Below are 27105 nucleotides of genomic sequence, written 5' to 3'. Positions count from 1 at the left end.
ATGATGTTCTGTTAACAGACTAGTGGATCATGATGTTCTGTAGAGATGTTCAGATAACAGACTAGTGGATCATGATGTTCTGTAGAGATGTTCAGATAACAGACTAGTGGATCATGATGTTCTGTTAACAGACTAGTGAATCATGATGTTCTGTAGAGATGTTCAGATAACAGACTAGTGGATCATGATGTTCTGTAGAGATGTTCAGATAACAGACTAGTGGATCATGATGTTCTGTTAACAGACTAGTGGATCATGATGTTCTGTAGAGATGTTCAGATAACAGACTAGTGGATCATGATGTTCTGTAGAGATGTTCAGATAACAGACTAGTGGATCATGATGTTCTGTAGAGATGTTCAGATAACAGACTAGTGGATCATGATGTTCTGTTAACAGACTAGTGGATCATGATGTTCTGTAGAGATGTTCAGATAACAGACTAGTGGATCATGATGTTCTGTAGAGATGTTCAGATAACAGACTAGTGGATCATGATGTTCTGTTAACAGACTAGTGGATCATGATGTTCTGTTAACAGACTAGTGGATCATGATGTTCTGTTAACAGACTAGTGGATCATGATGTTCTGTTAACAGACTAGTGGATCATGATGTTCTGTTAACAGACTAGTGGATCATGATGTTCTGTAGAGATGTTCAGATAACAGACTAGTGGATCATGATGTTCAGATAACAGACTAGTGGATCATGATGTTCTGTTAACAGACTAGTGGATCATGATGTTCTGTTAACAGACTAGTGGATCATGATGTTCAGATAACAGACTAGTGGATCATGATGTTCAGATAACAGACTAGTGGATCATGATGTTCTGTAGAGATGTTCAGATAACAGACTAGTGGATCATGATGTTCTGTAGAGATGTTCAGATAACAGACTAGTGGATCATGATGTTCTGTAGAGATGTTCAGATAACAGACTAGTGGATCATGATGTTCTGATAACAGACTAGTGGATCATGATGTTCTGTTAACAGACTAGTGGATCATGATGTTCTGTAGAGATGTTCAGATAACAGACTAGTGGATCATGATGTTCTGTAGAGATGTTCAGATAACAGACTAGTGGATCATGATGTTCTGTTAACAGACTAGTGGATCATGATGTTCTGTTAACAGACTAGTGGATCATGATGTTCTGTTAACAGACTAGTGGATCATGATGTTCAGATAACAGACTAGTGGATCATGATGTTCTGTTAACAGACTAGTGGATCATGATGTTCTGTTAACAGACTAGTGGATCATGATGTTCAGATAACAGACTAGTGGATCATGATGTTCTGTAGAGATGTTCAGATAACAGACTAGTGGATCATGATGTTCTGTTAACAGACTAGTGGATCATGATGTTCTGTAGAGATGTTCTGTTAACAGACTAGTGGATCATGATGTTCTGTAGAGATGTTCAGATAACAGACTAGTGGATCATGATGTTCTGTAGAGATGTTCAGATAACAGACTAGTGGATCATGATGTTCAGATAACAGACTAGTGGATCATGATGTTCTGTTAACAGACTAGTGGATCATGATGTTCTGTTAACAGACTAGTGGATCATGATGTTTAGATAACAGACTAGTGGATCATGATGTTCAGATAACAGACTAGTGGATCATGATGTTCTGTAGAGATGTTCAGATAACAGACTAGTGGATCATGATGTTCTGTTAACAGACTAGTGGATCATGATGTTCTGTAGAGATGTTCAGATAACAGACTAGTGGATCATGATGTTCTGTAGAGATGTTCAGATAACAGACTAGTGGATCATGATGTTCTGTAGAGATGTTCAGATAACAGACTAGTGGATCATGATGTTCTGTTAACAGACTAGTGGATCATGATGTTCTGTAGAGATGTTCAGATAACAGACTAGTGGATCATGATGTTCTGTAGAGATGTTCAGATAACAGACTAGTGGATCATGATGTTCTGTAGAGATGTTCAGATAACAGACTAGTGGATCATGATGTTCTGTAGAGATGTTCAGATAACAGACTAGTGGATCATGATGTTCTGTAGAGATGTTCAGATAACAGACTAGTGGATCATGATGTTCTGTAGAGATGTTCAGATAACAGACTAGTGGATCATGATGTTCTGATAACAGACTAGTGGATCATGATGTTCTGTAGAGATGTTCAGATAACAGACTAGTGGATCATGATGTTCTGTAGAGATGTTCAGATAACAGACTAGTGGATCATGATGTTCTGATAACAGACTAGTGGATCATGATGTTCTGTTAACAGACTAGTGGATCATGATGTTCCGGTAACCGATAGGAGCTGTACCTCGTTCTAATGTTTGTTTAGGTATCAACCGTGAGTTGTTGGAGAGGCTGCAGTTACCGGTCCCAGACCAGGAGAGGAGCTGTTACAGTCAGGTGTTGGTGGAGAGACTCATACGAGTGATGAACGTGGCCGCACAACCAGGTAACACACACATTATTACACACACATTATCACACACACATTATCACACACACACACACACATTATTACACACATTATCACACACACATTATCACACACACACACACATTATTACACACACATTATCACACACACACACATTAACACACACACACATTAACACACACACACACACATTATCACACACACATTATCACACACACATTATCACACACACACACACACACACACACACACACACACACACACACACACACACACACACACACACACACACACACACACACACACACACACACACACACATTATCACACACACACACACATTATCACACACACACACACATTATCACACACACACACACATTATCACACACACACACACATTATCACACACACAGACATTATCACACACACACAAATGACCGCACGCACCCACAAACCACCTAACGTGTGTGTGTGTGTGTAGATGGTAAGGTACGTCTGGCTACTCTGGAGCTGAGCTGTCTGCTGTTGAAACGGTCCGTCCTCTCCTCATCCTCCTCTTCCTCCTCTCCTGCTCACTGCATCATCAAGGACGTACACCTGGCCTGTCTAGAGGTGAGTGTGTCCGTCTCTCCCCCCTTTGGTCCTGACATCCAGCCCTCCTCTCTCTGGTCCCCAGCCCTCCTCTCTCTCTCTGGTCCCCAGCCCTCCTCTCTCTGGTCCCCAGCCCTCCTCTCTCTCTCTGGTCCCTAGCCCTCCTCTCTCTCTCTCTGGTCCCCAGCCCTCCTCTCTCTCTCTCTGGTCCCCAGCCCTCCTCTCTCTCTCTCTGGTCCCCAGCCCTCCTCTCTCTGGTCCCCAGCCCTCCTCTCTCTGGTCCCCAGCCCTCCTCTCTCTGGTCCCCAGCCCTCCTCTCTCTCTCTGGTCCCCAGCCCTCTTCTCTCTGGTCCCCAGCCCTCCTCTCTCTCTCTCTGGTCCCCAGCCCTCCTCTCTTTGGTCCCCAGCCCTCCTCTCTTTGGTCCCCAGCCCTCCTCTCTCTCTGGTCCCCAGCCCTCCTCTCTCTGGTCCCCAGCCCTCTTCAGTCTCTCTGGTCCCCAGCCCTCTTCAGTCTCTCTGGTCCCCAGCCCTCCTCTCTCTCTGGTCCCCAGCCCTCCTCTCTCTGGTCCCCAGCCCTCCTCTCTCTGGTCCCCAGCCCTCCTCTCTCTGGTCCCCAGCCCTCCTCTCTCTGGTCCCCAGCCCTCCTCTCTCTGGTCCCCAGCCCTCCTCTCTCTGGTCCCCAGCCCTCCTCTCTCTGGTCCCCAGCCCTCCTCTCTCTGGTCCCCAGCCCTCCTCTCTCCGGTCCCCAGCCCTCCTCTCTCTCTCTGGTCCCCAGCCCTCCTCTCTCTCTCTGGTCCCCAGCCCTCCTCTCTCTCTCTGGTCCCCAGCCCTCCTCTCTCTCTCTGGTCCCCAGCCCTCCTCTCTCTCTCTGGTGCCCAGCCCTCCTCTCTCTCTCTGGTCCCCAGCCCTCCTCTCTCTCTCTGGTCCCCAGCCCTCCTCTCTCTCTCTGGTCCCTAGCCCTCCTCTCTCTCTCTGGTCCCTAGCCCTCCTCTCTTTCTCTGGTCCCCAGCCCTCCTCTCTCTCTCTCTGGTCCCTAGCCCTCCTCTCTCTCTCTGGTCCCCAGCCCTCCTCTCTCTCTCTGGTCCCCAGCCCTCCTCTTTCTCTCTGGTCCCCAGCCCTCCTCTCTCTCTCTGGTCCCCAGCCCTCCTCTCTCTCTCTGGTCCCCAGCCCTCCTCTCTCTCTCTGGTCCCCAGCCCTCCTCTCTCTCTCTGGTCCCCAGCCCTCCTCTCTCTCTCTGGTCCCCAGCCCTCCTCTCTCTCTCTGGTCCCCAGCCCTCCTCTCTCTCCTCTTGTCCCCAGCCCTCCTCTCTCTCTCTCTGGTCCCTAGCCCTCCTCTCTCTCTCTCTGGTCCCCAGCCCTCCTCTCTCTCTCTGGTCCCCAGCCCTCCTCTCTCTCTCTGGTCCCCAGCCCTCTTCTCTCTCTCTCTGGTCCCCAGCCCTCCTCTCTCTCTCTCTGGTCCCTAGCCCTCCTCTCTCTCTCTCTGGTCCCCAGCCCTCCTCTCTCTCTCTGGTCCCCAGCCCTCCTCTCTCTCTCTCTTGTCCCCAGCCCTCCTCTCTCTCTCTCTGGTCCCTAGCCCTCCTCTCTCTCTCTCTGGTCCCCAGCCCTCCTCTCTCTCTCTGGTCCCCAGCCCTCCTCTCTCTCTCTGGTCCCCAGCCCTCTTCTCTCTCTCTCTGGTCCCCAGCCCTCCTCTCTCTCTCTCTGGTCCCTAGCCCTCCTCTCTCTCTCTCTGGTCCCCAGCCCTCCTCTCTCTCTGTATAACGTTGTTTTCTTTGTATCACTCACCGTCCCCAGCTCCTCTTTCTCTTCTTCCCCCTCCTCCTCCTCCTCCTCCTCCTCCTCCTCCTCCTCCTCCTCCTCTTCTTCTTGTTAAATGAGTAATTTCATTCCAGTGTTTTCCTGTCTTGCATCACAATGGAATCTCTGGTTCTGTTCTCAAAATAAGCTGTTTGTTTTAATCGGAATTAGCAACCTTTTTAAACCAGGAATGATTGTTCATAGCAGCTCTGAATAATAACATCCAATGGCTTGCTCATCTATCACCTGAGATATAGAGTGTTCCAGAGCATCACTCATGCTTCCTGCTTCCTGCTTCCTGTTCCTACTGAGATATAGAGTGTTCCAGAGCATCACTCATGCTTCCTGCTTCCTGCTTCCTGTTCCTACTGAGATATAGAGTGTTCCAGAGCATCACTCATGCTTCCTGCTTCCTGCTTCCTGTTCCTACTGAGATATAGAGTGTTCCAGAGCATCACTCATGCTTCCTGCTTCCTGTTCCTACTGAGATATAGAGTGTTCCAGAGCATCACTCATGCTTCCTGCTTCCTGCTTCCTGTTCCTACTGAGATATAGAGTGTTCCAGAGCATCACTCATGCTTCCTGCTTCCTGCTTCCTGTTCCTACTGAGATATAGAGTGTTCCAGAGCATCACTCATGCTTCCTGCTTCCTGTTCCTACTGAGATATAGAGTGTTCCAGAGCATCACTCATACTTCCTGCTTCCTGCGTCCACTCTGATGACGTCTAATGTCTCTGGCTCATTATTACTAGTATTTAACCAATGGAAAAACATCAGGGGGGCGGGGCTCTGTTGCTACTGAGATTCAGGTAACTGACAAAATAATGGAAACACTTGAGTAAATGGTGGCTACAAATTTTATTGAAAGCAGGTGAGGGTGTAATTAAGCAATTAACATCCCATCATGCTTAGGGTCATGTCTAAAAAAAATGTACTGAGCATGAAGACGATGTAAGCCGTATGTCATGGCCGTCTCAGTCAATACACTATGTTGGTGTTTCCTTTATTCTGGCAGTTATCTGGTGGCCCAACGCCTTATTGAGACACTATGTTTTTGTTTCCTTTATTCTGGCAGTTATCTGGTGGCCCAACGCCTTATTAAGACACTATGTTTTTGTTTCCTTTATTCTGGCAGTTATCTGGTGGCCCAACGCCTTATTAAGACACTATGTTGGTGTTTCCTTTATTCTGGCAGTTATCTGGTGGCCCAACGCCTTATTAAGACACTATGTTGGTGTTTCCTTTATTCTGGCAGTTATCTGGTGGCCCAACGCCTTATTGAGACACTATGTTTTTGTTTCCTTTATTCTGGCAGTTATCTGGTGGCCCAACGCCTTATTAAGACACTATGTTTTTGTTTCCTTTATTCTGGCAGTTATCTGGTGGCCCAACGCCTTATTAAGACACTATGTTGGTGTTTCCTTTATTCTGGCAGTTATCTGGTGGCCCAACGCCTTATTAAGACACTATGTTGGTGTTTCCTTTATTCTGGCAGTTACCTGTATGTTAGCTCTTTGGTCTGTATTCTGTGTGTTGTTGAGGAGTGTTGTTCTGGCAGTTATCTGTGTATTCCAACGCCTTGTTGAGACACTATGTTGGTGTTTCTTTATTTGCCAGTTACCTGTGATGTGTATTCTGTGTGTTGTTAAGACACTATGTTGGTGTTTCTGTTGTTCTTGCAGTTATCTGTGGAACGTATTCTGTGTGTTATTAAGACACTATGTTGGTGTTTGTATTCTGCCAGTGTACCTGTTGCCCAACGCCTTATTGAGACACTATTTGTATTCTTTGTTCTGAGGAGTGTGATGTGTATTCTAAGACACTATGTTGGTGAGGAGTGTGATTGTGTATTCTGTGTGTTGTTGAGCCTTAAGACTGTGATGGTGTATTCTGTGTGTTGTTGAGGAGTGTGATGTGTATTCTGTGTGTTGTTGAGGAGTGTGATGTGTATTCTGTGTGTTGTTGAGGAGTGTGATGTGTATTCTGTGTGTTGTTGAGGAGTGTGATGTGTATTCTGTGTGTTGTTGAGGAGTGTTGTTGAGGAGGTGTGGTGTGTATTCTGTGTGTTGTTGAGGAGTGTTGTTGAGGAGGTGTGGTGTGTATTCTGTGTGTTGTTGAGGAGTGTGATGTGTATTCTGTGTGTTGTTGAGGAGTGTGATGTGTATTCTGTGTGTTGTTGAGGAGTGTGATGTGTATTCTGTGTGTTGTTGAGGAGTGTTGTTGAGGAGGTGTGGTGTGTATTCTGTGTGTTGTTGAGGAGTGTGATGTGTATTCTGTGTGTTGTTGAGGAGTGTTGTTCTGGAGGTGTGATGTGTGTTGTTGAGGAGTGTTGTTGAGGAGTGTGATGTGTATTCTGTGTGTTGTTGAGGAGGTGTGATGTGTATTCTGTGTGTTGTTGAGGAGGTGTGATGTGTATTCTGTGTGTTGTTGAGGAGTGTTGTTCTGGAGGTGTGATGTGTGTTGTTGAGAAGTGTTGTTCTGTAGGTGTGATGTGTATTCTGTGTGTTGTTGAGGAGTGTTGTTCTGGAGGTGTGATGTGTATTCTGTGTGTTGTTGAGGAGGTGTGATGTGTATTCTGTGTGTTGTTGAGAAGTGTTGTTCTGTAGGTGTGATGTGTATTCTGTGTGTTGTTGAGGAGTGTTATTATTATTATTATAACATATGCCATTTAGCAGACGCTTTTATCCAAAGCGACTTACAGTCATGTGTGCATACATTCTACGTATGGGTGGTCCCGGGGATCAAACCCACTACCTTGGCGTTACAAGCGCCATGCTCTACCAACTGAGCTACAGAAGTGTGATGTTTATTCTGTGTGTTTCAGGGAGCCAGAGAAGAGAGTCTGCATCTCCTACGACGTTTCTATAAGGCAAGTTTTTTTCCCTCTCTCATATTGAAGCATAAAAATTGCAATCTGAACAAATTCAGGACATGGGGGATAAGAATCTTGACCTCCCCCCCAAAAAAAAATTGTTGTTTTCCCTTGTGAAGACAGTCTGGAGACTTGTGAAGACATTATGGTCCTGATAATGTAGGAAAACACATGAACATGGTACTGCGCTTCTACAAAACAAGTGTTCCTCTCACACACTTTTTTAGGGGGGTAGATCAATTTTAATATTGCAGATAGATGGGGTGGCAGGTAGCCTAGTGGTTAGAGCAGGTAGCCTAGTGGTTAGAGCAGGTAGCCTAGTGGTTAGAGCAGGTAGCCTAGTGGTCGGTAGCAGGTAGCCTAGTGGTTAGAGCAGGTAGCCTAGTGGTTAGAGCAGGTAGCCTAGTGGTTAGAGCAGGTAGCCTAGTGGTTAGAGCAGGTAGCCTAGTGGTTAGAGCAGGTAGCCTAGTGGTTAGAGCAGGTAGCCTAGTGGTTAGAGCAGGTAGCCTAGTGGTTAGAGCAGGTAGCCTAGTGGTTAGAGCAGGTAGCCTAGTGGTTAGAGCAGGTAGCCTAGTGGTTAGAGCAGGTAGCCTAGTGGTTAGAGCAGGTAGCCTAGTGGTTAGAGCAGGTAGCCTAGTGGTTAGAGCAGGTAGCCTAGTGGTTAGAGCAGGTAGCCTAGTGGTTAGAGCAGGTAGCCTAGTGGTTAGAGCAGGTAGCCTAGTGGTTAGAGCCAGGTAGCCTAGTGGTTAGAGCAGGTAGCCTAGTGGTTAGAGGCAGGTAGCCTAGTGGTTAGAGGCAGGTAGCCTAGTGGTTAGAGGCAGTTAGCCTAGTGGTTAGAGGCAGGTAGTCTAGTGGTCAGAGGCAGGTAGTCTAGTGGTCAGAGGCAGGTAGCCTAGTGGTCAGAGGCAGGTAGCCTAGTGGTCAGAGGCAGGTAGCCTAGTGGTCAGAGGCAGGTAGCCTAGTGGTCAGAGGCAGGTAGCCTAGTGGTCAGAGGCAGGTAGCCTAGTGGTCAGAGGCAGGTAGCCTAGTGGTCAGAGGCAGGTAGCCTAGTGGTCAGAGGCAGGTAGCCTAGTGGTCAGAGGCAGGTAGCCTAGTGGTCAGAGGCAGGTAGCCTAGTGGTCAGAGGCAGGTAGCCTAGTGGTCAGAGGCAGGTAGCCTAGTGGTCAGAGGCAGGTAGCCTAGTGGTCAGAGGCAGGTAGCCTAGTGGTCAGAGGCAGGTAGCCTAGTGGTCAGAGGCAGGTAGCCTAGTGGTCAGAGGCAGGTAGCCTAGTGGTCAGAGGCAGGTAGCCTAGTGGTGGTCAGTGGTCAGAGGCAGGTAGCCTAGTGGTCAGAGGCAGGTAGCCTAGTGGTCAGAGGCAGGTAGCCTAGTGGTCAGAGGCAGGTAGCCTAGTGGTCAGAGGCAGGTAGCCTAGTGGTCAGAGGCAGGTAGCCTAGTGGTCAGAGGCAGGTAGCCTAGTGGTCGGAGGCAGGTAGCCTAGTGGTCGGAGGCAGGTAGCCTAGTGGTCGGAGGCAGGTAGCCTAGTGGTCGGAGGCAGGTAGCCTAGTGGTCGGAGGCAGGTAGCCTAGTGGTCAGAGGCAGGTAGCCTAGTGGTCGGAGGCAGGTAGCCTAGTGGTCGGAGGCAGGTAGCCTAGTGGTCGGAGGCAGGTAGCCTAGTGGTCGGAGGCAGGTAGCCTAGTGGTCGGAGGCAGGTAGCCTAGTGGTCGGAGGCAGGTAGCCTAGTGGTCGGAGGCAGGTAGCCTAGTGGTCGGAGGCAGGTAGCCTAGTGGTCGGAGGCAGGTAGCCTAGTGGTCGGAGGCAGGTAGCCTAGTGGTCGGAGGCAGGTAGCCTAGTGGTCGGAGGCAGGTAGCCTAGTGGTCAGAGGCAGGTAGCCTAGTGGTCGGAGGCAGGTAGCCTAGTGGTCGGAGGCAGGTAGCCTAGTGGTCGGAGGCAGGTAGCCTAGTGGTCGGAGGCAGGTAGCCTAGTGGTCGGAGGCAGGTAGCCTAGTGGTCTAGTGGGAGGCAGGTAGCCTAGTGGTCAGGGAGGCAGGTAGCCTAGTGGTCGGAGGCAGGTAGCCTAGTGGTCGGAGGCAGGTAGCCTAGTGGTCGGAGGCAGGTAGCCTAGTGGTCGGAGGCAGGTAGCCTAGTGGTCGGAGGCAGGTAGCCTAGTGGTCAGAGGCAGGTAGCCTAGTGGTCAGAGGCAGGTAGCCTAGTGATCGGTAGCCTCGTGGTCAGAGGCAGGTAGCCTAGTGGTCGGTAGCCTAGTGGTCGGTAGCCTAGTGGTCGGTAGCCTAGTGGTCGGTAGCCTAGTGGTCGGTAGCCTAGTGGTCGGTAGCCTAGTGGTCGGTAGCCTAGTGGTCAGAGGCAGGTAGCCTAGTGGTTAGAGGCAGGTAGCCTAGTGGTTAGAGGCAGGTAGCCTAGTGGTTAGAGGCAGGTAGCCTAGTGGTTAGAGGCAGGTAGCCTAGTGGTCAGAGGCAGGTAGCCTAGTGATCGGTAGCCTAGTGGTCGGTAGCCTCGTGGTCAGAGGCAGGTAGCCTAGTGGTCGGTAGCCTAGTGGTCGGTAGCCTAGTGGTCGGTAGCCTAGTGGTCGGTAGCCTAGTGGTCGGTAGCCTAGTGGTCGGTAGCCTAGTGGTCGGTAGCCTAGTGGTTAGAGGCAGGTAGCCTAGTGGTTAGAGGCAGGTAGCCTAGTGGTTAGAGCAGGTAGCCTAGTGGTTAGAGGCAGGTAGCCTAGTGGTTAGAGCAGGTAGCCTAGTGGTTAGAGCAGGTAGCCTAGTGGTTAGAGCGTTGGACTAGTAACCTGAAAGGTCAAATCCCGAGCCGACAAGGGAAAATAATGATTTAAAGAGGAGTCTAGTCACCATGTTTCAGATGATTTAAAGAGGAGTCTAGTCACCATGTTTCAGATGATTTAAAGAGGAGTCTAGTCACCATGTTTCAGATGATTTAAAGAGGAGTCTAGTCACCATGTTTCAGATGATTTAAAGAGGAGTCTAGTCACCATGTTTCAGATGATTTAAAGAGGAGTCTAGTCACCATGTTTCAGATGATTTAAAGAGGAGTCTAGTCACCATGTTTCAGATGATTTAAAGAGGAGTCTAGTCACCATGTTTCAGATTATTTTGAATATGCACAAGTGACACGATTCACTTTCCCTTTTTAGTTTCAACTAAATCTGTCTCTCTCTCTTTCTGTCTCTCTCTCTCTCTGTCTCTCTCTCTTTCTGTCTCTCTCTCTCTTTCTGTCTCTCTCTCTCTCTGTCTGTCTCTCTATCTCTCTATCTCTCTACCTCTCTCTCTCTCTCTCTCTCTCTGTCTCTCTGTCTCTATCTCTGTCTCTGTCTCTCTCTATCTCTCTCTCTCTCTGTCTCTCTCTCTCTCTCTCTCTCTCTGTCTCTCTCTCTCAGGGGGAGGAGATCTTCCTGGACATGTTCGAAGATGAGTACAGGAGCATGACGGTTAGTCCACCTGTCTCAGACACACACACGCACAACCACACACACACGTGATATATATGTTGTCTTTGTGTTGTGATGACGCATGTGTGTGAACGCACGTGTGCCTGTGCTGCCTGTATGTGCGTGCATCCGTGGTGTGTTTTCTTGTCTGGGGAATAAGCCAGATGTTGTTGATGTTTTTGTTCATTCAACTGAAGCTTCTTCAATAAGAGAGCTGTGAGTGTTTCTGGGTAATTCTCTAAGAGCTGTGAGTGTTTCTGGGTAAGTCTCTAAGAGCTGTGAGTGTTTCTGGGTAATTCTCTTCAGAGCTGTGAGTGTTTCTGGGTAATTCTCTAAGAGCTGTGAGTGTTTCTGGGTAATTCTCTAAGAGTTCTGAGTGTTTCTTGGTAATTCTCTAAGAGCTGTGAGTGTTTCTGGGTAATTCTCTAAGAGTTCTGAGTGTTTCTTGGTAATTCTCTTCAGAGCTGTGAGTGTTTCTGGGTAATTCTCTTCAGAGCTGTGAGTGTTTCTGGGTAATTCTCTAAGAGCTGTGAGTGTTTCTGGGTAATTCTCTAAGAGCTGTGAGTGTTTCTGGGTAATTCTCGGTAAGAGCTGTGAGTGTTTCTGGGTAATTCTCGGTAAGAGCTGTGAGTGTTTCTGGGTAAGTCTCTTAAGAATTATTTATTATTACCTAAATGATTCAAGCTCTGTCAGATTGGTTGTTGATCCGTTGCTAGACAACCATTTCCAGGTCTCGCCGTACATTTACAAGTAGATTTAAGTCAGAACTTTAACTCAGCCAATCAGGAGCATTCAGCCCCAGTGTAAGTTTGGCCTTGGTGTTTTAGGTTGTTGTCCTGTTGAAAGGTGAATTCATCTCCCAGTGTAGATGTGGCCTTGGTGTTTTAGGTTGTTGTCCTGCTGAAAGGTGAATTCATCTCCCAGTGTCTGTTGAATACCAGACTAAACCAAACGAAGCAAGTTATTATGTGGCCTGTTTAAAACTGCTTTGGACAACAGCCGGTGAAATTGCAGAGCGCCAAATTCAAAAACACTCAAAATAAACATTCAAGTGTTATTTATTTTATTTTACCTTTATTTAACCAGGCAAGTCAGTTAAGAACAAATTCTTATTTTCAATGACGGCCTGGGAACAGTGGTTTAACTGCCTGTTCAGGGGCAGAACGGCAGATTTGTACCTTGTCAGCTCAGGGGGTTTGAATTTGAACTTTCATCCTTCCGGGTTACTAGTCTAACGCTCTATAACCTAGGCTACCCTGTTATACATCAGTTTAAAGATTAACGTCATGTTAATCCAACGGTCTCTCTCTCTCTCTCTCTCTCTCTCTCTCTCTCTCTCTCTCTCTCTCTCTCTCTGTCTCTCTCTCTCTCTCTCTCTCCCTGTCTCTCTCTCTGTCTCTCTCTCTGTCTCTGTCTCTGTCTCTGTCTCTCTGTCTGTCTCTCTCTCTCTCTCTCTCTCTCTCTCTCTCTCTCTCTCTCTCTCTCTCTCTCTCTCTCTGTCTCTCTCTCTCTGTCTCTCTCTCTCTCTGTCTCTCTCTCTCTGTCTCTCTCTCTCTCTGTCTCTCTCTCTGTCTCTCTCTCTCTCTCTCGGTCTCGGTCTCTGTCTCTGTCTCTGTCTCTGTCTCTGTCTCTGTCTCTGTCTCTGTCTCTGTCTCTGTCTCTGTCTCTGTCTCTGTCTCTGTCTCTGTCTCTGTCTCGGTCTCGGTCTCTGTCTCTGTCTCTGTCTCTGTCTCTGTCTCTGTCTCTGTCTCTGTCTCTGTCTCTGTCTCTGTCTCTGTCTCTGTCTCTGTCTCTGTCTCTGTCTCTGTCTCTGTCTCTGTCTCTGTCTCGGTCTCGGTCTCGGTCTCTCTTTCTTTCTCTCTCTTTCTTTCTCTCTCTTTCTTTCTCTCTCTTTCTTTCTCTCTCTTTCTTTCTCTCTCTTTCTTTCTCTCTCTTTCTTTCTCTCTCTTTCTTTCTCTCTCTTTCTTTCTCTCTCTTTCTTTCTCTCTCTTTCTTTCTCTCTCTTTCTTTCTCTCTCTTTCTTTCTCTCTCTTTCTTTCTCTCTCTCTCTTTCTCTCTCTTTCTTTTCAAAAAAGGCTTTATGGCGAAACCATGAGATTATCTGAGAACAGAACTGCCCAGCAGTCAAATCATTGCAAACAGAAACCAGCCGAGTAGAAGAGCTACACAAGTCAGAAATAGCGATTAGAATTTATCACTTACCTTTGATGATCTTCATATGGTTGCACTCACAAGACTCCTATTTACACAATAAATGTTTGTTTTGTTCGATAAAGTCCCTCTTTATATCCAAAAACCTCAGTTTTTTTTCATGGTGAGTTTTGTTCAGTAATCCATTGGCACAAAGCACGATCACAGCAGGCTGACGACAAATCAAATAAGTACCATAAAAGTTCGTAGAAACATGTCAAACAATGTTTATAATCAATCCTCAGATTGTTTTTGTCATAAATAATCGATCATATTTCAACCAGACAAAAGCTTCGTCAATAGAAAAGGAGCAACAAGAAAGGCGAGGTCCCGATTTACACGCAGGACTCATGTCTGGAAATTTCCACTGTCCTCTCATTGAAAGTGCTGTATTGCCCTCATGGAAAAACAGGCATTTCAAAATAAAGGCACTTCCTGGATGGATTGTCCTCAGGTTTTCGCCTGCCATATCAATTCTGTTATTCTCACAGACATTATTTGAACAGTTTTGGAAACTTTAGAGTGTTTTCTATCCAAATCTGCCAACTATATGCATATCCTAGCTTCTAGGCCTGAGTAGCAGGCAGGTTACTTTGGGCACCTCAGTCATCCAAACTTCCCAATACTGCCCCCTATCCCAATAAAGTTAAGCAAAGGTTTATTCAGAGTAACCCCCTAAACGTGGAGTACCTGATAATGTATTTGTCTCTCCAGAGTAAGCCCATGATCATGTATTTAATGTCTCCAGAGTAAGCCCCTGATAATGTATTTAATGTCTCTCCAGAGTAAGCCCCTGATAATGTATTTAATGTGTCTCTCCAGAGTAAGCCCCTGATAATGTATTTAATGTGTCTCTCCAGAGTAAGCCCCTGATAATGTATTTAATGTGTCTCTCCAGAGTAAGCCCCTGATAATGTATGTAATGTGTCTCTCCAGAGTAAGCCCCTGATAATGTATGTAATGTGTCTCTCCAGAGTAAGCCCCTGATAATGTATTTAATGTCTCCAGAGTAAGCCCCTGATAATATATTTAATGTGTCTCCCCAGAGTAAGCCCCTGATAATGTATTTAATGTCTCCAGAGTAAGCCCCTGATAATGTATTTAATGTCTCCAGAGTAAGCCCCTGATAATGTATTTAATGTCCCCAGAGTAAGCCCCTGATAATGTATTTAATGTGTCTCTCCAGAGTAAGCCCCTGATAATGTATTTAATGTCCCCAGAGTAAGCCCCTGATAATGTATTTAATGTGTCTCTCCAGAGTAAGCCCCTGATAATGTATTTAATGTCTCCAGAGTAAGCCCCTGATAATGTAGTTAATGTGATTCTCCAGAGTAAGCCCATGATAATGTATTTAATGTGTCTCTCCAGAGTAAGCCCCTGATAATGTATTTAATGTGTCTCTCCAGAGTAAGCCCCTGATAAGCCCCTGATAATGTATTTAATGTCTCCGGAGTAAGCCCCTGATAATGTAGTTAATGTGATTCTCCAGAGTAAGCCCCTGATAATGTATTTAATGTGTCTCTCCAGAGTAAGCCCCTGATAATGTATTTAATGTGTCTCTCCAGAGTAAGCCCCTGATAATGTATTTAATGTGTCTCTCCAGAGTAAGCCCCTGATAATGTATTTAATGTGTCTCTCCAGAGTAAGCCCCTGATAAGCCCCTGATAATGTATTTGTCTCTCCAGAGTAAGCCCCTGATAATGTATTTAATGTCTCTCCAGAGTAAGCCCCTGATAATGTATTTAATGTCTCCAGAGTAAGCCCCTGATAATGTATTTAATGTCTCCAGAGTAAGCCCCTGATAATGTATTTAATGTCTCCAGAGTAAGCCCCTGATAATGTATTTAATGTCTCCAGAGTAAGCCCCTGAACGTGGAGTACCTCATGATGGACGCGTCCGTTCTACTTCCCCCTACTGGTACTCCTCTGACTGGAATAGACTTCGTTAAGAGACTGCCCTGTGGAGGAGTAGAGAAGACCAGACGGGTAACACACACACACACACTGAGACACACACACTGTGACACACACACACACACACACACACACACACACACACACACACACACACACACACACACACACACACACACACACACACACACTGAGACACACACACACACACACACACACACACACACTGAGACACACACACACACACACACTGAGACACACACACACTGACACACACACACACTGACACACTGACACACACACACACACACACACACACACACACACACACACACACACACTGAGATACCTACTGACCTGGGGAGGGATGTTCTGTACCACCTACTGACCTGGGGAGGGATGTTCTGTACCTACTGACCTGGGGAGGGATGTTCTGTACCTACTGACCTGGGGAGGGATGTTCTGTACCTACTGACCTGGAGAGGGATGTTCTGTACCACCTACTGACCTGGGGAGGGATGTTCTGTACCTACTGACCTGGGGAGGGATGTTCTGTACCTACTGACCTGGGGAGGGATGTTCTGTACCTACTGACCCGGGGAGGGATGTTCTGTACCAAGTGAGACACACTGAACCAACCACTGTGTGTTGGTGACCGATGTTGTTCTCCCTCTACAGGCCATCCGTGTGTTCTTCATGCTGAGATCATTATCTCTTCAGCTGCAGGGAGAACCAGAGACGCAGCTTCCTCTCACTCGCTCTGAAGACCTCATTAAGACAGACGATGTTCTGGACCTAAGTAAGACTGTGTGTGTGTGTGTGTGTGTGTGTGTGTGTGTGTGTGTGTGTGTGTGTGTGTGTGTGTGTGTGTGTGTGTGTGTGTGTGTGTGTGTGTGTGTGTGTGTGTGTGTGTGTGTGTGTGTGTGTGTGTGTGTGTGTGTGTGTGTGTGTGTGTGTGTTCTGACTGACCATGCTCTTGACCTCAAGACTGACTGTGTTTTCGACCTCCTCAAGACTGACCGTGTTCTACACCTCATCGAGACTGACCGTGTTCTAGACCTCACTGAGACTGACCGTGTTCTACACCTCACTGAGACTGACCATGTTCTACACCTCATTGAGACTGACCGTGTTCTACACCTCATCGAGACTGACCGTGTTCTACACCTCATCGAGACTGACCGTGTTCTAGACCTCACTGAGACTGACCGTGTTCTAGACCTCACTGAGACTGACCGTGTTCTACACCTCATTGAGACTGACCATGTTCTAGACCTCACTGAGACTGACCATGTTCTAGACCTCACTGAGACTGACCATGTTCTACACCTCATCGAGACTGACCATGTTCTAGACCTCACTGAGACTGACCGTGTTCTAGACCTCACTGAGACTGACCGTGTTCTACACCTCATTGAGACTGACCATGTTCTAGACCTCACTGAGACTGACCATGTTCTAGACCTCACTGAGACTGACCATGTTCTAGACCTCACTGAGACTGACCGTGTTCTAGACCTCACTGAGACTGACCATGTTCTAGACCTCACTGAGACTGACCATGTTCTAGACCTCACTGATACTGACCGTGTTCTACACCTCAGTAAGTCTGACCATGTTCTAGATCTCAGTAAGTCTGTGAGTTTGTTACAGTAATATTCTTGGAACAGACAGAAGGGGTTCAGGCCCACAGTGGAAACCTCTGACTCAACACTGATACACTTCTAGAGCAGAGGTGCGTGTGTGTGTGTGTGTGTGTGTGCGTGTGTGTGTGTGTGTGTGTGTGCGTGCGTGCGTGCGTATGAAATGAAACACTGATCACTTCCCTTCTGATACAGAGAGAGACCTGGGGGGGGGTTGATTAAGTCTCTATCTGATAGAGACCTGGGGGGTTGATTAAGTCTCTATCTGATAGAGACCTGGGGGGGGTTGATTAAGTCTCTATCTGATAGAGACCTGGGGGGTTGATTAAGTCTCTATCTGATAGAGACCTGGGGGGGTGATTAAGTCTCTATCTGATAGAGACCTGGGGGGGGTTGATTAAGTCTCTATCTAACAGTGATCTGATAGCCTGTATGGTTGTGTTGTGGTCTCTCTGTAGATAACAGTGATCTGATAGCCTGTATGGTTGTGTTGTGGTCTCTCTGTAGATAACAGTGATCTGATAGCCTGTATGGTTGTGTTGTGGTCTCTCTGTAGATAACAGTGATCTGATAGCCTGTATGGTTGTGTTGTGGTCTCTCTGTAGATAACAGTGATATGATAGCCTGTATGGTTGTGTTGTGGTCTCTCTGTAGATAACAGTGATCTGATAGCCTGTATGGTTGTGTTGTGGTCTCTGTAGATAACAGTGATCTGATAGCCTGTATGGTTGTGTTGTGGTCTCTCTGTAGATAACAGTGATCTGATAGCCTGTATGGTTGTGTTGTGGTCTCTGTAGATAACAGTGATCTGATAGCCTGTATGGTTGTGTTGTGGTCTCTCTGTAGATAACAGTGATCTGATAGCCTGTATGGTTGTGTTGTGGTCTCTCTGTAGATAACAGTGATCTGATAGCCTGTATGGTTGTGTTGTGGTCTCTCTGTAGATAACAGTGATCTGATAGCCTGTATGGTTGTGGTCTCTCTGTAGATAACAGTGATCTGATAGCCTGTATGGTTGTGTTGTGGTCTCTCTGTAGATAACAGTGATCTGATAGCCTGTATGGTTGTGTTGTGGTCTCTCTGTAGATAACAGTGATCTGATAGCCTGTATGGTTGTGTTGTGGTCTCTCTGTAGATAACAGTGATCTGATAGCCTGTATGGTTGTGTTGTGGTCTCTCTGTAGATAACAGTGATCTGATAGCCTGTATGGTTGTGTTGTGGTCTCTCTGTAGATAACAGTGATCTGATAGCCTGTATGGTGGTGTTGTGGTCTCTCTGTAGATAACAGTGATCTGATAGCCTGTATGGTTGTCAGTAAGGAAGGAGGTCAGGCTCAACGGTTCCTGGCGGTGGATGTTTACCAGATGAGTCTGGTTGAACCGGAAACTAAACGGTTGGGCTGGGGAGTGGTCAAGTTCGCTGGTCTGTTACAGGTAAGACTAGGTGTTCTCCCTCCCCGTCTCCCTCTCCCTCCCCGTCTCTCTCTCCCTCCCCGTCTCTCTCTCCCTCCCTCCCCGTCTCCCTCTCCCTCCCTGAAACTAAACGGTTGGGCTGGGGAGTGGTCAAGTTCGCTGGTCTGTTACAGGTAAGACTAGGTGTTCTCCCTCCCCGTCTCCCTCTCCCTCCCTCCCGTCTCCCTCTCCCTCCCTCCCCGTCTCCCTCCCTCCCCGTCTCTCTCTCCCTCCCTCCCCGTCTCTCCCTCCCTCCCCGTCTCCCTCTCCCTCCCTGAAACTAAACGGTTGGGCTGGGGAGTGGTCAAGTTCGCTGGTCTGTTACAGGTAAGACTAGGTGTTCTCCCTCCCCGTCTCCCTCTCCCTCCCTCCCCGTCTCTCTCTCCCTCCCTCCCCGTCTCCCTCTCCCTCCCTGAAACTAAACGGTTGGGCTGGGGAGTGGTCAAGTTCGCTGGTCTGTTACAGGTAAGACTAGGTGTTCTCCCTCCCCGTCTCCCTCTCCCTCCCTCCCCGTCTCCCTCTCCCTCCCTCCCCGTCTCCCTCTCCCTCCCTGAAACTAAACGGTTGGGCTGGGGAGTGGTCAAGTTCGCTGGTCTGTTACAGGTAAGACTACTAGGTGTTCTCCCTCCCCGTCTCCCTCTCCCTCCCTCCCCGTCTCTCTCTCCCTCCCTCCCCGTCTCCCTTTCCCTCCCTGAAACTAACCGGTTGGGCTGGGGAGTGGTCAAGTTCGCTGGTCTGTTACAGGTAAGACTACTAGGTGTTCTCCCTCCCCGTCTCCCTCTCCCTCCCTGAAACTAACCGGTTGGGCTGGGGAGTGGTCAAGTTCGCTGGTCTGTTACAGGTAAGACTACTAGGTGTTCTCCCTCCCCGTCTCTCCCTCCCTCCCTGAAACTAAACGGTTGGGCTGGGGAGTGGTCAAGTTCGCTGGTCTGTTACAGGTAAGACTAGGTGTTCTCCCTCCCCGTCTCCCTCTCCCTCCCTCCCCGTCTCTCTCTCCCTCCCTCCCCGTCTCTCTCCCTCCCTCCCGTCTCTCTCTCCCTCCCTCCCCGTCTCTCTCTCCCTCCCTCCCCGTCTCCTCTCCCTCCCTCCCCGTCTCTCTCTCCCTCCCTCCCCGTCTCTCTCTCCCTCCCTCCCCGTCGCTCTCTCCCTGTCTCTCTCTCCCTCCCCGTCTGTCTCTCTCTCTCCCTCCCTCCCCGTCTCTCTCTCCCTCCCTCCCCGTCTGTCTCTCTCTCCCTCCCTCCCCGTCTGTCTCTCTCTCTCTCCCTCCCCATCTCTCTCTCTCTCTCTCTCTCTCTCCCTCCCTCCCCGTCTCTCTCTCCCTCCCCGTCTCTCTCTCCCTCCCTCCCTCTCTCCCCGTCTCTCTCTCCCTCTCTCCCCGTCTCTCTTTCCCTCTCTCCCTGTCTCTGTCTGTCTGTTTCTCTCTCTCCCTCTCTGTCTGTCCCTCTCTCTCCCCATCTCGCTCTCTCTCTCTCTCTCTCTCTCTCTCTCTCTCTCTCTCTCTCTCTCTCTCTCTCTCTCTCCCTCCCCGTCTCTCTCTCTCTCTCTCTCTCTCTCCCTCCCGTCTCTCTCTCTCTCTCTCTCTCTCTCTCCCTCCCCGTCTCTCTCTCTCTCTCTCTCTCTCTCTCTCCCTCCCCGTCTCTCTCTCTCTCTCTCTCTCTCTCTCTCTCTCTCTCCCCTCCCCGTCTCTCTCTCCCTCCCCGTCTCTCTCTCTCCCTCCCTCCCTCTCTCCCCGTCTCTCTCTCCCTCCCTCCCCGTCTCTCTCTCCCTCCCTCCCCGTCTCTCTCTCCCTCCCTCCCCGTCTCTCTCTCCCTCCCTCCCCGTCTCTCTCTCCCTCCCTCCCCGTCTCTCTCCCTCCCCGTCTCTCTCTCTCTCCCCGTCTCTCTCTCCCTGTCTCTCTCTCTCCTTGTCTCTCTCTCTCTCTCTCTCTCTCTCTCTGTCTCTCTCTCTCTGTCTCTCTCTCTCTCTCTCCTCTCTTTCTCTCTGCCTGTCTGTCTGTCTGTCTGACTCTCTCTGCCTGTCTCTCTCTCTCTCTCTGCCTGTCTCTCTGTCTGTCTGTCTCTCTCTCTCCTCTCTTTCTCTCTCTCTCTCTCCTCTCTTTCTCTCTCTCTCTTTCTCTCTCTCTCTCTCTCTGTCTCTCTGTGTCTATTTCTCTCTGTCTCTCTCTCTCTGTCTCTCTCTTTCTCTCTGTCTCTCTCTCCCTGTCTCTCTCTCTCTCCTTGTCTCTCTCTCTGTCTCTCTGTCTCTGTCTGTCTGTCTCTCTCTCTGTCTCTGTCTCTGTCTCTCTCTCTTCTCTCTCTCTCTCCAGGTATGTCTCAATCTTTCTCTCTCCACCTCGCTCTCTCTGTCCTCTGTCCTCTCTCCTCTCTCTCTCTCTCTCTCTCTCTCTCTCTCTCTCTCTCTCTCTCTCTCTCTCTCTCTCTCTCTCTCCGTTGCACCTGGCATTACAAGACTGTAACACCATCTCTCTCTCTCTCTCTTCCCCCCCAGGACATGCAGGTGTCTGGGGTAGAGGATGACAGCAGAGCTTTAAACATTATCATCCACAAACCCTCGTCCAACCCCCACGCCAAGCCCCTCCCCATCCTGCAGGCAAACTTCATATTCGCCGACCACATCCGCTGCATCATCGCTAAGCAACGCCTGGCCAAGGGCAGGATACAGGCCAGACGCATGAAAACACAGAGGATCGCAGGTAGAGAGAGACAGAGTATAGCAGGTAGAGAGAGAGACAGAGCATAGCAGGTAGAGAGAGGATAGCAGGTAGAGAGAGAGACAGAGAATAGCAGGTAGAGAGAGACAGAGGATAGCAGGTAGAGAGAGAGACAGAGACACGGGGAGAGAGAGAGAGACTGGGACAGAGAGAGAGACTGGGAGAGAGAGAGAGAGACTGGGAGAGAGAGAGACGGGGAGAGAGAGAAAGACTCGGAGAGAGGACAGAGAGAGACAGGGAGACACACCCGGAGAGAGAGAGACAGAGAGAGAAAGCCACTCAGAGGACACACCTCCCTCTATAACATCTCTGTGTGTTTCAGCGTTACTAGACCTTCCTGTCCAGCCCAGTTCGTCAGAGGTTCTGGGCTTCGGCCAGACAGGAAACACTGCTGCCGGCGGTCAACTTCCTTTCCGCTTCTACGACCAATCGCGTCGAGCGCCCAACGACCCCACCGCGCAGAGATCTGTGTTCGCCTCCGTTGACAAAGTTCCAGGTAATACACACTTCCTGTTACACACCTACTGTACATTCACTTCCTGTTACACACATTTACATTACATTTACATTTAAGTCATTTAGCAGACGCTCTTATCCAGAGCGACACACACCTACTGTACATTCACTTCCTGTTACACACCTACTTACTGTACATTCACTTCCTGTTACACACCTACCTACTGTACATTCACTTCCTGTTACACACCTACCTACTGTACATTCACTTCCTGTTACACACCTACCTACTGTACATTCACTTCCTGTTAGACACCTACTTCCTGTTACACACCTACCTACTGTACATTCACTTCCTGTTACACACCTACCTACTGTACATTCACTTCCTGTTACACACCTACCTACTGTATATTCACTTCCTGTTACACACGATAATGCACAGAAACATGTCAGGGGTTCACCTAGGGGTCATGATGGGGGCTGCACCAAATGTTTGATGTATTAGAATAATTGATTATGCTTATGTTGTATTAATAGAAGGGGAGGGGTTATAAGACCCTCCCCCTTACATGTGTAGGGTACTAGACTACAGATTAACTATATATATAAATATATATTCATTATAGAGGTTTAATATTGTTCCAGTGGTTTTCTAGTCTCTCTACCTCTTATAAAGAAACTGTCTGAGAAATGTGTGACTGTGAAGACAGAACTCTACAGGGGAGTGTAAGAGATAAGAGACGAGTCAGACATTCCACTATAAGTCAACTTTATTTAGCTGTGTATGCATGGGCTTGGTCTGATGAGTAGAAGGTAATGAGGTATGCAGTGACATCACAAGGGCTGGACTTCGGGTTCTATAAATCAACTTTGGTGTAGTGGACATTCACTGCCTAGGCCTCTCTTGTAAGTTTATATAGCTGTGTGTGCATGGGCTTGGTTTGATGAGTAGAAGGTAATGAGGTATGCAGGGACATCACAAGGGCTGGACTTAGGGTTCTATAAATCAACTTTGGTGTAGTGGACATTCACTGCCTAGGCCTCTCTTGTAAGTTTATATAGCTGTGTATGCATGGGCTTGGTCTGATGAGTAGAAGGTAATGAGGTAGGCAGTGACATCACAAGGGCTGGACTTCGGGTTCTATAAATCAACTTTGGTGTAGTGGACATTCACTGCCTAGGCCTCTCTTGTAAGTTTATATAGCTGTGTATGCATGGGCTTGGTTTGATGAGTAGAAGGTAATGAGGTATGCAGTGACATCACAAGGGCTGGACTTCGGGTTTAATAAAAGCAACTTGAGACCTTTTTCTATTTTGCGGAACTTACTGGGAAATGTTGCGATATGTCCCTGTTGTCGACTTCTGTCTTCAATTACATTTATAAATTAATGAATGATTTACTTAAAGATATTGTCTAAATGCTCATTTCACCAACGAGCCAATGATTGACAAGGAACAAGGAAACGAACGACAACAAACACACCAGGTGTATGTTCAGCTCGAAGAGGTTTAGTGTCCTAGAATGGGGTTGGTATCATTACAGCTTTAACAGAAGGGGTTTAGTGTCCTAGAATGGGGTTTGTATCATTACAGCTGTAACAGAAGAGGTTTAGTGTGTCCTAGAATGGGGTTGGTATCATTACAGCTGTAACAGAAGGGGTTTAGTGTCCTAGAATGGGGTTTGTATCATTTCAGCTGTAACAGAAGGGGTTTAGTGTCCTAGAATGGGGTTGGGATCATTTCAGCTTTAACAGAAGGGGTTTAGTGTCCTAGAATGGGGTTGGGATCATTTCAGCTTTAACAGAAGGGGTTTAGTGTCCTAGAATGAGGTTGGTTTCTATGTAACTAAGTGGTGGAATTTCCTCTTAATCTGTGTAGGCTGAACAGTGTATTCAGACTCCTTCTCCACGTCTTGTTACGTTACAGCCTTATTCTAAAATGGATTCAATCGTTTTTTCCCCCTCATCAACCTACCCCATAATGACATCACAATACTCCATAATGACATCACAATACTCCATAATGACATCACAATACCCCATAATGACATCACAATACCCCATAAGACATCACAATACTCCATAATGACATCACAATACCTCATAATGACATCACAATATCCCATAATGATGAAGGAAAAACGTTTTAGTTTTTGCAAATGTATAATAAATAAAAATATCTGAAATATCACCGTAACATTTGTATTCAGACCCTTTACTCAGTACTTTGTTGAAGCACCTTTTGCAGCAATTACAGCCTTGAGTCATCTTGGGTTTCACCCTACAAGCTTGGCACACCTGTATTTGGGGAGTTTCTCCCATTCTGCTCTGCAGATCCTCTCAAGCTCTGTCAGGTTGGATGGGGTGCGTCGCTGCACGGCTATTCTCAAGTCTCTCCAGAGACGTTCGAACAGGTTAAAGTCCGGGCTCTGGCTGAGTCATTCATGGACATTTAGAGACTTGATAAAGCCACTCCTGCGTTGTCTTGGCTGTGTGCTTAGGGGGTCGTTGTCCTGTTGGAAGGGGAACCTTCGCCCCAGTCTGAGATCCTGGGGGCTCTGGAACAGGTTTTCATCAAGGATCTCTCTGTACTTTGCTCCGTTCATCTTTGCCTCGATCCTGACTGGTCTCCCAGTCACTGCCGCTGAAAAAACATCCCCCACAACATGATGCTACCATGCTTCACCGTAGGGATGGTGCCAGGTTTCCTCCAGGCGTGACGCTTGGCATTCAGGCCAAAGTTAAATCTTGCCTTTCCAAATCCTGTCCAATCAATTGAATTTACCACAGGTGGACTCCAATCAAGTTGTAGAAACATCTCAAGGATGATCAATGGAAACAGGATGCACCTGAGCTCAATTTCGAGTCTCATCGCAAAGGGTCTGAATACTTATGTAAAACTTTCTGTGTTGTTTTTTATACATTTCCAAACATTTCAACAACAACAAAAAAACTGTTTTATTTAATCGATTTCAGAATAAAGCTGGGTGTAACTTCTTGGATGGTACACACACTGGGTCGTTCTGTAGGTTGGATGTTTAGTGTCTAGCACCCAGAGGGAGAGAGAGACTGGGAGAGAGACGGTGTTTAGTGGTCTAGCACCCAGAGAGAGAGAGAGACAGAGAGAGACTGGGAGAGGAGAGAGAGAGAGAGAGACAGGGAGAGAGACACTGTTTAGTGGTCTAGCACCCAGAGAGAGAGAGAGACTGGGACAGAGTCAGAGACAGAGAGACTTAGGAATGTGTCGTTCTGTTTACCTCAGTGTGTCCTGCATCTGTGTGTTTATTGACATACCAACTCAATCTAATTGTTATTTAGATTTTTCTTTTTACATAATTACACGTTTGTGTGTGTGTGTGTTGTATTGCAGGGTTTGCGGTGGCTCACTGTGTCTCTCAGCACAGCCTGTCCCCCCTCTCCTCCCCCTCCCCACCCTCCTCAGGCAGCACGGGACGATGTGACTCTGTTACAGCCAGTACGATATCAGCCAACAGCCCTACAGGTAACACACACACACACACACACACACACACACACACACCAGTACGATATCAGCCAACAGCCCTACAGGTAACACACACACACACACACACACACACACCAGTACGATATGTGGTAGGCTTTGATAACAGTTGTCTCTAGCTATCGTTAGCTCTAGATGCTAGGCTTAGATAGCAGTCGTCTGTAGCTACCGTTAGCTCTGGATGCTAGGTTTTGATAACAGTTGTCTCTAGCTATCGTTAGCTCTAGATGCTAGGCTTAGATAGCAGTCGTGTGTAGCTACCGTTAGCTCTGGATGCTAGGCTTTGATAACAGTTGTCTCTAGCTATCGTTAGCTCTAGATGCTAGGCTTAGATAGCAGTCGTCTGTAGCTACCGTTAGCTCTAGATGCTAGGCTTAGATAGTAGCTATCGTTAGCTCTAGATGCTAGGCTTATATAACAGTTGTCTTTAGCTAGATGCTAGAGCTAACAATACCTAAAGACAACTGTTATCTTTGTTGTTTGCTCTAGATTCTAGGCTTAGATAAGTTGTCTGTAGCTATTGTTAGCTCTAGATGCTAGGCTTAGATAGTAGCTATCGTTAGCTCTAGATGCTAGGCTTAGATAGTAGCTATCGTTAGCTCTAGATGCTAGGCTTAGATAGTAGCTATCATTAGCTAGATGCTAGACTTAGACAGCAGTTGTCTGTAGCGATCGTTAGCTCTAGATGCTAGGCTTAGATAGCAGCGATCTGTAGCGATCGTTAGCTCTAGATGCTAGGCTTAGATAGCAGTTGTCTGTAGCGATCGTTTGCTCTAGATGCTAGGCTTAGATAGCAGTTGTCTGATATCTTCAATGATCATTTGCTGCTATCTAAGCCTAGCATCTAGCGATAACTGTCGCTACAGACAACTGCTATATTAGCCTAGCATCTAGAACTAAATATAGCTACAGACAGCTGCTATATTAGCCTAGCATCTAGAGCAAACAATAGCTACAGATAGCTCGATGCTAGGCTTAGATAATGGCGGTTGTCTGTAGGATCGTGGGCTCTAGATGCTAGGCTTAGATAGCAGTTGTCTGTAGCGATCGTTAGCTCTAGATGCTAGGCTTAGATAGCAGCTGTCTGTAGCATTGGTTAGCTCTAGATGCTAGGCTTAGATAGCAGTTGTCTGTAGCGATCGTTAGCTCTAGATGCTAGGCTTAGATAGTGGCGATTGTTAGCTCTAGATGCTAGGCTTAGATAGCAGTTGTCTGTAGCTATCGTTAGCTCTAGATGCTAGGCTTAGAAGTTGTCTGTAGCTATCGTTAGCTCTAGATGCTAGGCTTAGCAGTCGTCTGTAGCTATCGTTAGCTCTGGATGCTAGGCTTAGATAGCAGTCGTCTGTAGCTAACCGGTTGAGCTAACATTAACCCCTCTTCCTCCTCAGATGAGGAGACGTTCTTGGAGCACACCCCTCCTTCGTCCTCCGGTGGAGTGGGAGGAGGAAGAGGAGGAGAGTTAACCGGTTCTTGTTCCCCTGTCCCGTCTGTCCTGGCCCCCAGCCTCACCCCTGCCTCCCAGCCTAACATCTCTCTACTGACAGACGACAACACAGACTCTCTGAGCGTCGAGTCACTGACCCTGCTACCCCCGGCTGACCACCTGCAAGCACTAGGCTCACACACACCTCGGCACTGATACGGCTATCAGAGGAGGAGGAGGAGGAGGGGCTAGAGAAGAGAGAAGGGAAGAGCCAAAGGGAGGAAGTGGAAGGGTCGGCGATGGAGGAAGAGGAGGAGGAGGAGGAGGAGACTGAAACCGAAACAACAATTCAAGAGACAGCTGGAAGCAGAGATGGGAACGCCCACTGAGCAAGACACGCCCCTAGAGGCAGAGGGAGACACACCCCTTTCTTCTGAGGGAGACACACCCCTTTCAGCTGCATCAGAAGGGGAGGAGACTGGTCAGGACACACCCACGGGAGAGGAAGCAGAGAAAGACACACCTCCGAAAGAGGACACGCCCACAGAAACACCCTGATTAAAGAGGACACGCCCACGAAACACCCTGATTAAGAGGACACGCCCACAGAAACACCCTGATTAGAGGACAAGCCCACCTGATTAAAGAGGAGCCACGC

General features: G+C 47.9%; 1 protein-coding gene across 1 annotated transcript in view; it reads left to right on the top strand.

The window, feature by feature from the left end:
- Positions 1–26784, top strand: part of LOC124028038 (protein CLEC16A-like) — a gene marked incomplete at its 5' end in the record, with an annotated part of 43610 nt that extends 16826 nt beyond the window's left edge. The window contains 11 exons of the mRNA XM_046340202.1: positions 2341–2460; positions 2930–3060; positions 7657–7701; positions 11084–11134; positions 15182–15310; positions 15917–16037; positions 18164–18315; positions 20821–21025; positions 21366–21539; positions 24872–25003; positions 26413–26784. Of these exons, the coding sequence (XP_046196158.1) occupies positions 2341–2460; positions 2930–3060; positions 7657–7701; positions 11084–11134; positions 15182–15310; positions 15917–16037; positions 18164–18315; positions 20821–21025; positions 21366–21539; positions 24872–25003; positions 26413–26663 (1511 nt within the window). The remainder of the gene's footprint in view (positions 1–2340; positions 2461–2929; positions 3061–7656; positions 7702–11083; positions 11135–15181; positions 15311–15916; positions 16038–18163; positions 18316–20820; positions 21026–21365; positions 21540–24871; positions 25004–26412) is intronic.
- Positions 26785–27105: the final 321 nt, after the last annotated feature.

This window comes from Oncorhynchus gorbuscha, unplaced genomic scaffold, assembly GCF_021184085.1.
Source record: "Oncorhynchus gorbuscha isolate QuinsamMale2020 ecotype Even-year unplaced genomic scaffold, OgorEven_v1.0 Un_scaffold_3672, whole genome shotgun sequence".
In the NCBI taxonomy this organism is placed as follows: Eukaryota; Metazoa; Chordata; class Actinopteri; order Salmoniformes; family Salmonidae; genus Oncorhynchus; species Oncorhynchus gorbuscha.
This window is presented reverse-complemented; position numbering and strand designations above follow the sequence as displayed.